General features: G+C 37.3%; 4 protein-coding genes across 4 annotated transcripts; 3 read left to right on the plus strand and 1 right to left on the minus strand.

The window, feature by feature from the left end:
* The first annotated feature begins 1859 nt into the window (after nucleotides 1–1859).
* LOC117791450 (mpv17-like protein) lies at nucleotides 1860–4026 on the plus strand. The gene is made up of 3 exons (XM_034631212.1): nucleotides 1860–2046; nucleotides 2143–2350; nucleotides 3767–4026. Exons 1-3 carry the CDS (start codon nucleotides 1895–1897, stop codon nucleotides 3986–3988), a joined length of 582 nt encoding a protein of 193 aa, XP_034487103.1. The 5' UTR covers nucleotides 1860–1894; the 3' UTR covers nucleotides 3989–4026.
* Nucleotides 4027–7342: 3316 nt separating this feature from the next.
* Nucleotides 7343–12066, minus strand: LOC117792204 (nuclear RNA export factor 1-like). The gene is made up of 3 exons (XM_034632244.1): nucleotides 12060–12066; nucleotides 8067–9183; nucleotides 7343–8012 (listed from the first exon to the last, which is right to left on the minus strand). Exons 1-3 carry the CDS (start codon nucleotides 12064–12066, stop codon nucleotides 7502–7504), a joined length of 1635 nt encoding a protein of 544 aa, XP_034488135.1. The 3' UTR covers nucleotides 7343–7501.
* A 1831-nt stretch (nucleotides 12067–13897) lies between these two features.
* Nucleotides 13898–14799, plus strand: LOC117790782 (elongation of very long chain fatty acids protein F-like). Its single transcript, XM_034630339.1, has 2 exons — nucleotides 13898–14171; nucleotides 14233–14799. The coding sequence occupies exons 1-2, from the start codon at nucleotides 13956–13958 to the stop codon at nucleotides 14788–14790; spliced, it is 774 nt and encodes a 257-aa protein (XP_034486230.1). The 5' UTR covers nucleotides 13898–13955; the 3' UTR covers nucleotides 14791–14799.
* An 838-nt stretch (nucleotides 14800–15637) lies between these two features.
* On the plus strand, nucleotides 15638–16817 carry LOC117790781 (elongation of very long chain fatty acids protein F-like). Its single transcript, XM_034630338.1, has 2 exons — nucleotides 15638–15905; nucleotides 15968–16817. The coding sequence occupies exons 1-2, from the start codon at nucleotides 15690–15692 to the stop codon at nucleotides 16523–16525; spliced, it is 774 nt and encodes a 257-aa protein (XP_034486229.1). The 5' UTR covers nucleotides 15638–15689; the 3' UTR covers nucleotides 16526–16817.
* Nucleotides 16818–17613: the final 796 nt, after the last annotated feature.

Raw genomic sequence — 17613 nt, forward strand, 5'->3', positions numbered from 1 at the left:
ATTGGAGTTAAAGTTGATGTTGATGTTTTGACTGGGGGTCGGGAGTTGCAAGTTGGAAGTTGGAAGTTGAAGAAGCAGTCGGTTGAAGCTATTAAAGAGGCAACATCAACTACCACGTATGGCACGTCAGGGTTGTTGTTGTTGGTGTGACTATTGTTGTTGCTGTTGCAATTAGTATGCCCGCACACACGCCAGCCAGACGGACGGGCAGACGGACAGACGGACAGACGGACACACGAGCAGGTTCACTTTGAAGGGCACACACAACAATAGAGCATGCCGTTACCGAGTTTTGGGTCTGTCCTCCTCCTCATTCTTCTTCTCCTCTCCCACCATAACATTTCTGCCCTCTATCCTCAATCCATGCCGCGCTTGTAATTTCAGTTGGTGTGAAAAAGTATGCCTCATGGCAAATTGCAGGCTGCCTCTTTGCCTTGTTGTTGTTGTTGTTGCTGCTGTTGTAGTTGCTGATGTTGCTGTTGTTGTAGTTACTGATGTTGCTGTTAGTCCGCAGTCTGTTGCATATTTTCACAAGTAATTAACATGTACACGTTGTCGCTGTTCCGTTCAGGTTGCCGTCCTTGTTCTGGCCTAGGACTACGTGAACACGTACATATGTATGTGAAAAGCAAGGTGTGTGTGTGTGTGCTGTGCCTGTAACTGGAACTGGAAAACTGCTGAGCAACTGTCCAAACAGGCCGCGTTCTCATTCTTGTTTATCAGAGCCATGCCGTGTCAGGCTATAACAAAATGTTTCCTTACATTAATTTGCATTATATTTACATTTAAATTTTAAATGAGCTGGGAATGTTGTTCACTGTTGGAGGTGCACTTTACTATATTTCACTCAAAAGAGAAGAGAGCAAGGGGAAAAGGGAAACAGGATTGTCGGCAGGTGTTTCATTGTTGAGTTGTATAATTAGAAGTATAACTAATTTCGCGAAAGTAATTATAACCCTGAAAAGCTGCATTTACTTTACAGTTCAGCAATTAATAAAGTCTTAAGATCTGTCTATCTATAGAATTATTTATCTATATAATTTTGCAAAAGTAATAATAACCCTGATAAGCTGCATCTACTATACAGTTCAACAATTGATTAAGTCTTAAGTTATATCTATCTGTAGCTTAGCGGATTTACATGGTTAATAACCTTTACTCATATTACACAAGTAATTATAGACCTGACAAACTACTTTTACAATTTATTTCGTCTTAAAATTCACTATAGGTAACTACCTTCGTCTGAATTTATATTTAGAAAGAAATTAGCAGTGTTTTGGTTTACTGTGTATCTGTAATATACATATCTTCCAAAAAAAACCTCTTCAAGAGGTAAAAGTCTAGTGACATAAGACTAGATGCCCCAAAATTTCTGATATACAATTTTGTGACGAACAATATACAATTTAATATATAAATTATATAAATATTATAATTATAATTATAAATAAAAATAGTTTGGCAACAGGCGCTGCACAAAACAGCTTTTATTGGGTAAAAGGAAAGTCAACTTTTTTATGCAATGTGCCGAATATACATTTTTATATTTAATTTATAATTTATATTTATATTTAACACTCAATATAATGCAGATTACATAAGTAACTATAATCACATCTGATCCTGAACAGCGCAAAAATTGTTTTCTAAAAAATAAAAATGATATCACAAAAATTAAAAAAAAACTAAGAAGAATAGTAATTTTTATTTTCAATTCTCCATCTAAAAAAATTAACACGTCCAAATCAGAGAACATACCTATAAAGGGTTAGGATACATCTATTTATAGCTCAGCTGAGTTACATTGTTTAATCAACATATTGACAACAACAAGAAATATAAATTTCTCTTTGCAGTAGATTTTTATTTTCTTCGCACTTAAACAACGAAGATGTTTCGTAATTTTGTTAATTTGACAAACAAATATAAGGTGTTGCGGGGCATGTTGTCTTATGGAACTCTCTGGCCTTGCGGCTGCCTCATCGAACAGACGCTGATCGAGAAACGGACATTCCGCACCTACGACTGGATGAAGTGTCTGAGGTGAGCAACGCACTTGGCTAAAAACGAACGATAATTGGCATTGGTGTGTTGTCTTATGTTGTTTTTCTTTTCTTTCGTTTTCGTTGTCGTTTTCAGATTCAGTTTGTTTGGTTTCTTCTTTATGGGACCGACAATATATGTTTGGATAAGACTGGCTGGCGTCATGTGGCCCCGCACGGATATTAGATCATCCCTCTGCAAGGCGATCACCGAACAGACCGCATACGATCCGATGGCCATCAGTTCCTTTCTCTTCTTCATGACCCTACTGGAGGGCAGTTCATATGCCCAGGCCAAGCAAGAGGTACTGTCGTTAACTGATACCCCATCATGTTGTTGTTATTGTTGTTATTATCATTATTGTTATAATTATAATTATAATTATTACTGTTCAAGTCATTAACTCACTCAGTTAGAGTCTTTATCTTTTCCATCCGTCTTCGTATTTTGTTAACGTTATTGTTATTGCTAAAGCTTTTAAGCGCATCTGGAAATTGTGTTTCTTGGTCAGCGCTCAATTTGTTATCGTTATCAAGCATTTAAGTTTATTTTTGAGTTTCGAATTAAACATTCCACTCAATGTGGGCACACGATTTTCGTGGTTACTCGTTGGTTTTTTTCGGAAACACATTTTCTCACGACAGTTGCAGACTGGCTGGCCCAGTATCTCTGTATCTATATCTGTATTTCAGCCTCTGTATCTGTATCTGTTACTGTAAGCGTGCATAAATATCAACTGTCTGTCCGTTAAGACACGGATTGTCTGTCGTCTCTGACTCTGTCTCTGTCTCTATGTGTCTCTATGCCGAGTTGTCGGCATTGATTTGTTGGCTTGGCTGGAGTAGTCAACTCTGGACCATTTGGAACTCCAACTTACTTCTTCTATATCATTAGAAACCATTTATCTTGATAAATGTAAATGTTTTACCATATATTTATGTCAAGTCGTCTGTTGTCTCATTTGGCTCGCATGCGTTTTCAAGATCTATGACTTTGTCTCGGTTTCAACTTGGTCGCGTGATTGGCAAACTTTGTGAAGTCGACTGAACTGATGAAGATGTTGTAAATCAGCTCCAGATACTCGCACAACTTCATTACAGTTGCTAGTTAGTTGCTGTTTACAACTTGAACAAATTTAAACTAATATTCATTGTTTAAACTAGTTATAATACAAAAAACCTTATGATATTTATGGACATTTCCGTTGACTTTCTAAACTTAAGATTGTCGTTGGAAAAACACTTGACTTACTCATCAAATTAATTGCAGCAAGCTTATGAGTTCAGTTATTGGAACTTCCCATAAAACACACATATACTTGGTGCTTAATTAGTAGCCACAACATCAACAACAATTGCCATTTGGCCCACAATGTTGACTTGTGACTGGGCTGACACTACAAATTATATTTTGCACTGACGCTGGTGAAAATATTCCATTGCAAAAGGCTATTTAAATGACCTAAACAAAGTGACACGCCCCTTGGAGTACAGTAGACGACGCGTAGTCATAAAAACCACACACATAACACCCTTACACACACATCGGCGACGACGTAAATAAAATTTGTTTAAGATTTCGCCCTCAAGAGCAATTAATTACAATATTCCACACTGACATTTTTCACGCAGAGAATCATATTATGACACAAACTATCTCACTTACTCACTCATGCTGTCGCTTTCTTTCTGTCTCTCTCTCTCTCTCTCTCTCTCGGCAGGTCTGCGATAAATTTCTGGATACGTATAAGGTCGGCGTTATTTATTGGCCCTGTGTGCAGACGGTGAACTTTGCCTTTGTCCCGGCTCGGAATCAAGTTGTCTTCACCTCGTTTTTTAGCATGTGCTGGACCACGTTTTTGGCCTATGTGAAATTCCTGAAATTGCATCCACACGTCGATGTTGATCATCATGCTGTGGACATACACTTTTTGGAACCATAAATATAATTAAAATAAATAAGATTATTGTTACACCTAAATAGAATTGTTTAATTGTTCTGGTGATTAGTTTAATTCCATTTTCAATGACGTATTAAATGCCCTCAATACACGCCCCAAATACAACGCATACTTGCCGCAGGGCAACTCCCAACCCATTTCAACTCGACTCGACTCGACTCTTAATGACATGTCATTTTAGTTTCTTGTTGTAGGCAATAAAAAACTACATATGTACTTATGTATGTATGTATGTGCATGTACTTAAACACATGCAATACTCGCATGTACTCGCATTGTATTTATATGAAGCAGACATTAATTGTTGCTGATAAATGAGTTGTGATAATTTTTTAGTTGGAGCCGTAATAATTATACACAGGACAGACACAATTTTTACCCTTGCCCCTGCCCCATGTGGCATTAAATTATATTGTTTGCAGAGAGCCCAAAAACAAAAACAGAAAACCGACACTGACAATGACGATGTCGATGCCGATGCCGATGCTGATGACGATGCCGATGACATGGGTCACATTGCTTTGTCTCTTGCTCTAGCCGTTTTATCATTTCATATTAAAGTTACTAATTAACGGGCTGTTCTTCTCACATAACAGACACGCATAGCTCCCATTAGAAATACGTATGTGTATGTCTCTGGTGTGTTTTATGGTACTCGTGGGAGACCAAATGGGTTGGGCTCGCATATGGGATAGAGGCATTGCATGGGGCTTAGTTTTTAATGCTGGTGCCAAGTATTATACTTTCCAATATGCTGACACTGCGACGATGTTTTAATTAGAATGCTTGGCGACAAAAGATTTCAAGTGATCAACTACGAGATTCTCTGTAAACAGCTCTAAGTACACGTTCAGGATTATTTTATAATGGAAAGAAGTTTGCTTATCAAACTATAAGACTGCTATATGATCGTAGTAAGATGTAGTGAATGTTTCTTTTTATACCCGTTACTTAAAAAATAAGTGAAAGGGTATATTGTGTTCGTTGGAATGGTTGTAACAGGGAGAAGAAGGTATCTCCGCCCATATAAAGTACATATATTCTTGATCAGCATCAACAGGCTAGTCGATATAGCCTTGTACGGTAGCGCCTAGATCTCAAAGACTATAAGAGATAGAGCAACCAAATTTGGCACGCAGATTGTATATTAATATTATCTAGTATCTCAATTAATCGCAGAAAGATCGAACTAGTAAAACGGCAAGCACCCAAAAGTATGCAGTATTTTTTATTAGGTAGTAATTTCAATAAAGTACTTCAATATATATTGAAATAAGTAATGATATTATAGAATATGTTATTTTATCAACTGGTGGAGGAGTAATTCAAATTATAAAATAAGTCCAGTTTAAATTCATATTAAGATTTACGTATTTTTATCTAAATATTATACATACTTTTATTTATCGAATCAGAGATGACTTTAACTGTAATAATATGGTTTCCTCAAAGACTGTTGGGTATAATAAAAGGCATATAATAACATGCGTTTACGACTCGGTTTAAGTTAATTGAATTCTTAGAGGTGAATGCGTAAGACGGGAATAAAATTAAAGTTGACCCGTATAAGTTTATATGCAGTACAGATGTCGTCAGTATAAATATATGCATATAAGGATTAATATGCACTTCCATTTGTCTCTGTAAGTATTTTTGGGACGTATTAAAATACAAATAAAATCCAAATCCGAATTGAAAGTATCTGTGAGTGTTTGTAGATTTGGGGAGGGGGGTATTTGAGTGCTCGTCATGCGGCGTCTGCGTGTTGAATCCGAGCTGAATGCATAAATAATGCCGATTTAGATTATTCTGAATAAAACGGGGGAAAAAAAGAGTGCTGCGAAACCGCAATGTGGGGACGGCGACGACGTTGGCTAACGATGACGATGACGATGACGACGCCGATAATCAGCCATAGGCCGTATGAATTAATATGGAAATTTATGCAGGGAGAGTGAGAGAGAGAGGGTGGAGGTATTTGGGAAAAACGAAGCCGCAAATACATACACAAACGCATGAGGTGGACTCTGTTATCAGCGGCCATGGAAAACGTGGCGTACTTCCTGGTCTCACTCCGCCTCACTTCGTCCTCTCTTTCGCTCTCCATCTGTTTGTCTCTTTCACTCTCTTGAGCCCGCATATCGTCAAGCTGTGAAAAACAATTCGAACAGAAAGTTTCATTAAATTTGCACAGCCCTCGCACACCCCGAGTCTTTTTCCCTCACCCCGAGTCTTTTCCCCTCGTCCCTCGTCCCTCGCTCGTCGCTCTTCTCCCCTCTCTTTCAACTCATCCACCGACGCCTGGCAAGGCAATTTCCTATCCACATAGCGCCCATTTCTCAGTGTCGTTGCAGCCGTTTCTGCTGTTGTTTCTGTTTTATAGCGCATTAATTTCGAAAGTAGCGCTACGTGTGCCAAAAATCATTAGCAACGGAATTACGCTCAATGAAATGCAGTCGACGTCGATTCAACAACAATAACAACAACAACCACGACAACAAGTAACAAAACAAAAAAAAAAAAAATTAAAAAAGGGGCAGATGATAATAAAGCGTGGCCAGGCCGTTGTTGAGGCCGTGCCCGAGGCCGAGGTTGGGCCGGGTTTCTGCTCTGCACTGCTGTGCTGGGGACCGGAGCTCTCAGACCGGAGACTGAGTACCGACAATCGAGCCTGGGACGAATGCCTGACGTCCGGCCAACAGACGTCGCCGTCGTCGTCGTTGCCGTCGTTGCCGTCGTTGCCGTTACTGAATCTGCTTATAAATTCACCCTAACGACAAGTTAAATACGGAAAGGAGGGTGCCAGCTTTGACTTTTACCTGGGTGGGGGAAGGTAAATGTAACCAGAAGATTAAATGCTCTTACAGTTGAGCATTAAAAGGAAAACTATAACAATTGGGAGATATAGTAATATAGTCAAACTGGTATTCTATAAAAAGAGTTGGAAAATAATCGATAGTATAGGTTGTATATATAGAAAAGGCTGTAAAAATTAGCATAACGTTTTTTAGACTTCAAATATTAAATAGATATTTTTATATTTTAATTTCTTTTAATTGAATTATTCAATGCCACGGATCACAGTTTAATTGTTTATACATAACACATTTAATTCCTTTTTTCAATCTTAATAATTAAACCATAATTATTAAATCAATCTTTGATAAGCAATAATATCGTTCTGAAAAAAATCCACGAAAGTTTCATAAAATATCATAGGCAACTGTTGCTTACATTCCTCAAGTGAACAGGTCAAAAGCTTATGCTATAATAGTATTTTATTAAAATTCTAAAATAATTGTTTATTCTGAATTAGTAGGCAGTTTTGAACAAAAGTATTATGATATTGCTCCAATAAAGTCTCCTTCATTTCGGATAGAAGTCATAGTCGTTGGACTCTTAATACCCTTACCATCAAATTCAAATAAAATGTAATCAGCATAATCAGTGGAATTTTCAATTTCCCTGTGGGCACATTGGAAATACAGTTTGGCGTCACGGGCACCATTCAGGCTGGATATCAAGCTCGTGGAAGGCGGTATTGGGAATCTGGCGACGACGGAGGAGTGTCTGGAATGCCAACAAAGATTGCTGGTAGTCCCAATTGGTATCCTTGAGAAACTTGCAACTCCAGTGCGATTTCAATCGCGTCTCTGCTGACAACTTGGTCATGAGATTGTGCTGGTTGGGATTGAGAGACGATTGTTGGCATGGACCGTGACCACGACTATGGATAGCACGACCCAGATAGATGAGCTCATTGGCAATGCGAAAGTCATCAGTTTCTTGGCTCCTTGTCAGCACAAAGGTGCGCATATAATGTCGCAGTTCCGTCTCCTCGAAGCAACCTGTAATCGATGCGGACAGCATTTTCAACTGCACCAAAGTTAGGTCCAAGGTCATTGTTGATGGCAGATGTCGCGTTTTTGGCCATGCTTCGAACATCTGTAGAACGGCTTGACGGGATGCCAAGAGCTGACGACCATGGGCCGCATCGGGAGTGTTTCTAAATAGAAAACAAGTAGAGTTATGTAGTGGGAATAAAAGTAGCATTATTTACTTGAACCATGAAGCTTGTTCCTTATCCAGTCTCAGCGTGACCAGCGTGTTGTCATGATAAAAGCCTTCCAAGTCAGTGCTCCTTTTATCGCCATCGAACGCCTTGAGATATCGACGCACAAACTTTCGTATTCCCGGTTGCATGTTGAGGGAATGCGGTGCCAGATAAAAAAAACGTGGTTCGGGCAGGAGGACGACAGGCTTACATTCGCTGACTGACACAATCTCCACATCGCTGTCGATATCGGTATCACTGACAATGAATTCGCCGGGTGAAGATGATCTCTGCCACCTTAGTCTCTGTCCATTCAATGCACGCAGATGAGGAAACATGATGACCAAGTGTTGCTCATAGTTTCGGGGCAAGGGATTCCTTCTAAGGTTCAGCTTTTTGAGTTGAAGACGCTCAAAGACGCGCAACTCATGCAGCGACTTCAGTTCGTTGTGCTCCAGGGAAATACTTTTCAGCTGGGAAAAACGCTGTTCCATACCCTGGAACCCGCTCAAAATACTAAGATGATTGCTGTCCAGCATTAGGTGACGCAACTGTGGCATCTCTTGTTCCATAATCTCAATGATAGCCTCCAGGCACTGGAACTGCTGCAAAGCACAGAACTCGCCCTTCCAGCAATCGTCGGCGTAAAAGCGACAGAGATTTAGACAAGATTTTCCAGGGTCATACCTGGAGCTGGACATGATCACTGTGCGCAGTTTCCATCTATAAAAATCGTCCACTTGGATGTTGGGTGGTCCGTCGCTCACTCGTACACCAATAACAGGAGGTCGATGACCTTTTTGCTGTAGTTTCGCAGCCAGTTTGTAGCTATCCACATAGAAGGTGAACGTGGCCCTCTTGTCCCGATCCTCATCCTGCTCCCCGCCTTCGTGCAGATAGTAGTATCTAAGCCTTTGAGGTGACACGGACAGCCTCAACTTATCCAGCACCTCCTCGATGGTATAACCACTGTTGTGACTGTAGACGAGAACGCGATACCATCCGTAGGGGCTAATCGGAATGATATAGCGTCCATATGGGTGAAAGTACTGTTTGCATGGTGATCTTGCCTTATCTGGAGGAGCCACAACCACAGCAACAGATCTTAGTTTTTGGGATTTCGCTGCATCCGGTGATTTAATATTTTCATTTTCCTTGCTCATAATTTTCAAACAAAATCAAATCTATTGGTTTTTCATTCGGCCTTCTAGATGAAAAGAATTTGTAAAATAAGAAAAACAAAGCAAAGCTAATAATGACGCAAACCTATTAGCAGTTTTTAAAGCTCTCTAAAGAAAGTAAGAGCATATACATTACGCAAGCAATGAGTCAGGCATTGCGTTTAAGAATGTTACACAATGATCGAAAACTACAAAATGAGCAATAAGTCAATAAAAGCATTGAAGAATTTTGTTGAAAGAGAAACAGATTAAATAAATGCCTTCAGTCGAAAGAGACAGAGGGAACACAAAAATGCAGCAAAGCGTTCAAGGACGTTACACAAAGAAGTATATAAAATAACTAGCTTTTAAGAGAGGATAAGCAAAGGAAAGCGACGGTTCAAACTTTTAAGAAAACGTAACTACAAAGAAGAGGCATGTAAAACGTGACATATTAAATGCAAAGCAAAAAAAAACGAGGCCTTACTAATTGCTGTCCGATTAGTTTCACTTCCTTTAAATTTAAGCAATATTAAAAGCGTAACAAGTCCAAATAGATCAAAGAGTTTAAGCATTTCAAAAATAATGTATCCCATATTTATGAACGGTATTCAGATCCAGTATGTCCCCAGCTGCAATTAGCTGCTCATCTGCTCAGTTTGCAAGCTGAATGCTCCCTCATTGTTTGCCCACAACGTGATGAGTTTCGTAGTCCTCAACCCTCCCCAAATAAGTTGACTCGCAGTTTGTTGACTGCATAACAAAAAAAAAAAAAATTATAAGCCCATTTTTATGTCAGACATTTCTTTTTGTATTTTTTTTTTTTTTTTTTTTTTCATCATGTTGCCAATTTATTTATGCTATTTCCTCCTTCCAACTCGTCAAACTCTTTACTCAAATTTTCATACACAATATATAGCTATTGAGTCCATTTAAAGCGGAGAAGGAACTCGACGTCCAGGCAACACTCTCGCCACCATTTTACACACATTATGCTTACTTAACAATTAAAAATGCTTTGTAGTTCCAGTAAATTGCTTAGTTCGCTTAATATTCTCTATAAAAATAAGCAAAGCAGTGCATTAAACTGGGGATAAAGTTGAAGGAATACATATTTTGAAAATAGTTCAAATGAATCCTTAATATTTTTTAAAACCGTAAAAAACCTATATAAAGTAGGTCTCGAAATTAAACTACGAGTTAGGGTATTTCCATGTCAGACACTTTATTTTTGTCTACTTTGCCGCTTTTGTTTTAGACCAACATGAAGAGGAGGGCACTGTGGTTGTGCTTATTTTGAGAGCTCTTTGCTTATTGAACTGTGAATGGCGGCGAGTGAGCTTTAAGGCCCAACTGGCCAACTGGCTTTGATGGCCAAAAGCAGCATGAGTGTGCTGCAATGTGACAAGCCGTTTTACCTAACGAGTGTCATCCAAAAGTCGAACACCGATAAACTTTTTGTAAACATTGTATAATTGTAATTAAAAATTAATTAACGGGTACAAAAAACACATTTTGAATAACATGACGGGGAATCGAACTCAATAATTTTTTCACCATTGCATATATACGAGTATATTCATCCGAAAAATGAGTGCACCTGGAGCAGCCCACATAGACAACTAAGTCGAATCGTAAATAGAATCTGAAAATTGATTGATACTTGTCTGGCATTATTAACGTTTCAGTTGTTGTTGGCAATTTATAAGTCTCTCCAGATATTAATGATTTCAACTGCCAATGCCATTAAATAATTTTCATTTTCCCTTGGCTTCAGATACATTTCTTTATGCATGATAACACAGCGTGAACACAACAAATGTTTCGCCCAAGGAATTCGAATGGAGAAAACTGTCTGATTGCATGCAACACACACACACACACAGACACACACACACAAACACTCTCACAGCGGAGGCGTTGCTTCTACCCCAATCATTGTGCTGGCAGCAAATCAAAGACCCTTTTGACCATTTACTGATAACGGACACACAGGCACAACAGGCTGGCCCGCAACATGGTATTTGTTTAATGGATTAAAAATAATACGTGCATAGAAATGAGAGACAGGCAGAAGAGAAGGAAAAGCCGGGAAAGGAATAGAAAGCAGGGAAAATACTGATAAAAATCGTAGCACGTTTCTCAGTGCGGCAAATGGAAAATGTGCGGCGTGTCATAAATTAATTTCCAAAATTCGGAAGACTGTAACCTTTCCGTCTATTCGAATACGGATTCAGCTAGAGATTCTTATTGATAATTGTGCCATGTCGTCCTGATAGGACAGTGAGGAGCCGACACACAAAGGATTTCGTCTGCCTTTTAATTGTGTTGGGAAGCAGTCATGGGATGTTTGAGCCCTGGGTTTTATCAAAAGCAAAGCACTTTCATTCAAGTTTTAAGGGTTGTGGCTGCAGAAAGCGAGTCCATGAAACAATCTCTTTGAAAATATTATGCAAAAATCATGATTAAGCACTTTTCTTTATGGTCAAATTAATTAGCCATTCATTCAGAGTACCATTCTGGGAAAAATTTATATCCTATGGCCAAGCAACTTTTCAGCAGCCACATCTGCTGTATCTCTTTTATCTATCTCCGAGTATGAAATCAGTTTCACGGTCTTAAAACAAACACTTGAATGAAACCTTTTAATAATTAAGATTAGTTGCAGAGAGAATTCAAGTTACTGATGAAATAATTTTTGTTCTTAGACCTTGCACATCAAAATAAGAATAAGGGTATATTAAATTTGTCAAATATGCATGCCTGTTTCGGTATTACTTTTGGTCAGACCTAACGGAAGAGGATTCTTTTATAACTCGACTGTACGGATTAAATTCACTTGCCATTGAGCTTGTGAGTATGAATTCGGAGGGCATAAACTCTTGATTTTGACATGGTTATATTATTTATTTGTTATACCCTGAACAAGCAGAAGGGGCAGACCCCCCAAAGTATATATTTTCTTCTTGATCAGGATCAACAGCCGAGTCGATTGAGCCATGTCCGTCTGTCTGTCCGTCCGTCTGTCCGTCTGCTTGAACGCGTCGATCTCAGAAACCATAAGAGCTAGAGACTTTAAACTTGGTATGTAGGTTCAAGGATGCCAAAGACAGATCAAGTTTGCTTTATTTTTGGATCGGACCACTATATCATATAGCTGCCATAGAAATGATACATCGAAAGTGAAATTTTAGTAAGAAAAAGTTTTTTGTTTGTAGAGATATCAGAACCAAACTGATAGAATATGCATCTGGGCTGGTATTATACACCCTGACCAAATTTGGTCAAAATCGGTCCGCTATATCATATAGCTGCCATAGGAACGTTACATCGAAAATGAAGTTTTAGTATAGAAAAGATTTTTATTTGTTGACATATCAGAACTTAACTGATAGAATATGCATCTAGGCTGGTATTATAAATCCTGACCAAGTTTGATTAAAATCGGTCTACTATATCATATAGCTGCAATAGAGACGCACAATCAAAAATTAAGTCTAAGTAAGAAAAAATTTTTGTTTATTGAGATATCTTAATCAAACTGATATAATATGCATTTAACTTGGTTTTTTTCATCCTGGTTCCTAAGTTCGATCAAATCGGGCGACAATATCATAGAGCTGTCATAGGACCGATCGGTCAAAAATCAACTTTTAGTATGAAAAAGTTATTTGTTTTTTGAGATATCTTAACCAAACTTTAAGAATATGTCTTGAATTTGGTTTTCCACATTCTGACCAAATTTGGTTTAATTCGGTTCCATATATCATATAGCTGCCATAGCAACAATCGGTCGAAATTCAACTTTCAGTACAGAGTACCTGGGCACATGGTATCCTACTGTCGAGCGTGCTCGACTGGAACCGCCCTCTAGTTGTTAAATTACGTCCAAGTCATCATAAATCGAAACCTATTTTTATTTATTTATCGGAATTCTCGACCTTTCAAATTTCCGCAAGTTTTGTGAAAATCAATAGGGAATTTAGTAGAACTATAAAATAAAAAAAGTTCTTCTATATTCTTTAAAAGGCATGTTTGGACAGAAGTTTGTTTAATTAAAAGCCATCAAAACATATTTGTACACAAACACATATGTCTCAGCTGATAATTTTACAAAAAAAAGACTGAAAATAGACAACATTATTGACTGACATAAGAAACTTTAAAATATACGCCATCGTTTTTATAATTTTCTTGTATTGAAGAGATTGGATCTAAAAGTGTAATCCTTGGCAATTTAATCTGCTCAACCAATTTATTGAAAAGGGTTCAGTACTATATGGGATCAGGATAATTTGGCGGGCAATTCACAGGAAATTTAAGGAAAATCCAAAGTCAAATTTTCGGGAAAAATTTTAGACTCGTAAAATAAATGTGAAAATTTATTGAATATATAAATTAACAATATTTATGAAATCGCTTAAAGCAATATCTTAGGTCACCTAATCTAAAAATATATCTACAGGGCATTTTGTGAACATTCACACGAAGTTATACCGAGTAAAATCTTTAATAAACAGGTAATTAAATTTGACAAGATGAAAAAATATTATCATTTACACTCGTTTGCACATTAACCGAGTTCAAGTAGAATAAAGATTGTCAGGTTTCAAAGATCAACAATCATATTCAAAAACTAATTTAAAGCTGGAAAACTTTTTCTAGTCTCAGACACAGATTTCACAACGTTCAACGTGTATCTTCAAGCTCTGACAGAAATCAGTCAGCTTCAGATATGTTTGAGATATTTACTTTTCCTCACGCCGATCCTATCGGTCTGCCTTTTGCCTGCGGTTCATGGCCCATTTTAATAACTATTGTCTCCTATTTAATCTTCGTGCTGAAGCTCGGGCCAAAATTTATGGAAAATCGAGAGCCCTTTAAGCTGCGGGGTGTGCTCAAGGTGTATAATATATTCCAAATCCTGTTTAATGGTTTACTTTTATTATTGGTAAGTAATTCTTACAAAACTAATTTTAATTATGTTATACTTTGGGCAATTTCTTGCGCAGGGTCTTCATTTGATTATCGCGGAGAAACCTTACAACTTCAGTTGTATGTTAGTACTACCCCTAGACCACGAATTGAAGAACATAGATCGCTATATCAACTACCTATACTACATCAATAAGATTATCGACTTAATGGACACAGTGTTCTTTGTACTCCGCAAGAGCTATAAACAGATTACAAATCTGCATCTTATTCACCATGTCTACATGGCCATGGCGCCATACTTTTGGCAACGGAAGTACGGATACGGAGGGCATTACACATTTTCAGGACTCCTGAATCTCTTTGTCCACATCGTGATGTACACCTACTACTACCTCTCATCCCAGAACCCGCAAATCAGGAAAAGTGCTTGGTGGAAGCAGTATATTACTATACTGCAACTGATTCAATTCGTTCTCATGTTTTCTCACAGCTTTTGGACTCTTTTGCAACCAAACTGTGATGTACCCTTTCCAAAGCTCTTCTTAATAATGTTCATGTCCGGCCTAATGTTTGTAATGTTTGTCAATTTCTACAGAAAATCCTATATACATAAAAACAAGAAAACTGCGTAGAAATATCAATAGTTTTTTAATACATTTAATTTTTTTCTTTCAACAATGCGACTAAAATTATTATATGGGCTAATATGGTAGCGGCCTGACGATTGTAATAAATATGAACAAATATGAAATATGGATTTTGTGTAATGGTTGGGTGCGGTAACGAAATTTCATTCATGCGCCTTAAAATTTTGTTCTTGAATGATTGACTATGAAAAATTTATTTTAAAACCGTAGGATATATTTGCATAGTTTATTTGGTTTAAATTACATTTTATCTTTTATAAATTGAAATACAGTTTTCAATAAATTAATCAATCCTATAAGCCGCACAAAACCGAAGTGATCATTTTTAGCGTCAGTTTGACTTTTGGCAAAAGTTTACTTTTAGGACGAGCATGATTTTCCAAATCTCTCAGCTATTGCCAGCCAATTAAATTTATTCTAAAAATCTCCCGCAGCCGTCACATACTAAATGGTGGGTGTAGGCATACGTATGTCTTCGTTTTGTGTAATACACGCCCGTAAAAAAATGTTCCGTTCATTTATTTATTCATTAATCCATAAACAAGTGAAAAAAATATTAATAATAATTTTAAATTAAATTTAAAATGTTAAAACAGTCATAAGTATCGTTAAATGCATATGATTTTGAAAATTATATAAAATATTCGCTGAAATTTAAGCGATTTAAATCGACTAATTAAGTTTTGAATGACGCTAACTAAACAATTTTCCATGCACGCAATTAAGATAAGTTCAAGTAGAGTAAAGACTCTCAGTTCCCAATGATCACAAGACACATTTAACAATTGCTTTAACGCTAGAAAAAAATTTTTAGTCTCAGACACAGATTGAACGGCGTTCAGCTTGCATCTCAAAGCTTAGAATCAAATCTGCCAGTTTTGGATATGTTTGAGATAATTAATATTCCTCACGCCGATCCTATCGGTCTGCCATTTGCCTGCGGTTCATGGCCCATCTCAATAACTATTGTCTCCTATTTAATCTTCGTGCTGAAGCTCGGGCCAAAATTTATGGAAAATCGAGAGCCCTTTAAACTGAGGCGTGCTCTCAAGGTGTATAATATATTCCAAATCCTGTTTAACAGCTTAATTCTAATAATGGTAAGGTAAACAACTGAAAAACATGTTTAATATTTTTATAATCTGGTTCATCTTTTGCGCAGAGTATTCACTTTTTTATCACGAAGAAGCCCTACGACTTTAACTGCTTAGTAGTTCTTCCTTTAAATCACGAATACAAGGATACAGATCGCTTAATCAGCTACTTATACTACATTAATAAGATTATCGACTTAGTGGACACTGTGTTCTTTGTACTCCGCAAGAGCTATAAGCAGATTACAAATCTGCACCTCATTCATCATGTCACCATGGCAATCGGCGCTTATATTTGGCAACGGAAGTACGGATACGGAGGGCATTACACATTTGCAGGTCTCCTAAATCTCTTTGTCCACATCGTGATGTACACCTACTACTACCTCTCATCCCAGAACCCGCAAATCAGGAAGAGTGCGTGGTGGAAACAGTATATTACCATCCTACAACTGGTTCAGTTTGTTCTCATGTTTTCCCACAGCCTTTGGACCCTTCTACAACCCAACTGTGATGTACCCTATCCAAAGATCTTCATAGCGATGTTCATGTCAGGCCTTATGTTTGTCATGTTTATCAATTTCTACAGGAAATCCTATATGCAGACAAACAAGAAAGCTGCGTAGAGTCCTTGATCAGGACGACGAGCTGTGTCGACATAGCTATGTCCTTTTGTCCGTCCGTCTGTTTGTATCTCAGTTTAAAAACAAGTCCGGAGCCGGTTATATCGGATCACCGTTACATATGGATTCCATTGAAACGATCGGTCGAAAATGTATTAAAAACTTAATTGTTTTTAATTGTATGTCATCTTAATCAAACTCATAGGGCTCTGCAAGGGTACTTAATCTCCGGCTCAATTTTTACTATAAAACGAAAAAGGCAGTAAATGAAATTAAAAATTAATGAATGAATGAACGAAACTTTGTTTGGTTACTTTACATAGTCTTTGATTTCGAGGCTACTTCTTTTCGAGTGGATATAGGCCCTATATTATATGTATTATATATATTATAGGGCTTACGCAAAATAAGTAGTGCTATATGGCCGAAAAATATAAACTTGTTTTTAGTTTTTAATGCCTACACTTTGTACTAATTTATGTATATTTATATACATATGTATTATAATTGTTCAGTTTGTCAAATAAATCAAATACTTTTACAAACAAATTTTTTTGTTAGCTGGCAATAAAATATTTTGTAGGTTGTTAAAGCTAGGTACTAACATCGAAAAAATTTCGTTCGCTGGGTCTAAACTAAATAAACTAAATACATATAAAGAAACAGTGGCGATACGCAAGATAAATTATCTCGCAAAAGGCTTAAAAAGAGTTTCCAGATAAGGTGTGTCGTTTTTCAGCACTGTAGGCAGCAGCTGATGTTTTTCTGTCGACTGAAAACACATATATATGTTCAATATTTGGACAGCCATTAGAGAAATATCAGCTGTTTGATGTTGTCACACAAAATAATATATTAAAAATTATAATAAAAGAAGACGCCGTGACCTCTTTTCAACAGAGGACAATATAAATTTGATAAAAAGAAGTGAAGAAGTACCCGATCCTATCGAATTTTGCTTAAGCGATAAGCAATATGGAATCATGAGTCACATTCCACAGCTAATCTGTTTTCTTATCGCATTTAAAAACTACGCAGCTTCAGAGCAGCATAAACATATTAAAACATACTAAAAGAACATAAAGATAATA

The sequence above is a fragment of the Drosophila innubila genome (genome assembly GCF_004354385.1).
Source record: "Drosophila innubila isolate TH190305 chromosome 3R unlocalized genomic scaffold, UK_Dinn_1.0 2_E_3R, whole genome shotgun sequence".
Taxonomy (NCBI): domain Eukaryota; kingdom Metazoa; phylum Arthropoda; class Insecta; order Diptera; family Drosophilidae; genus Drosophila; species Drosophila innubila.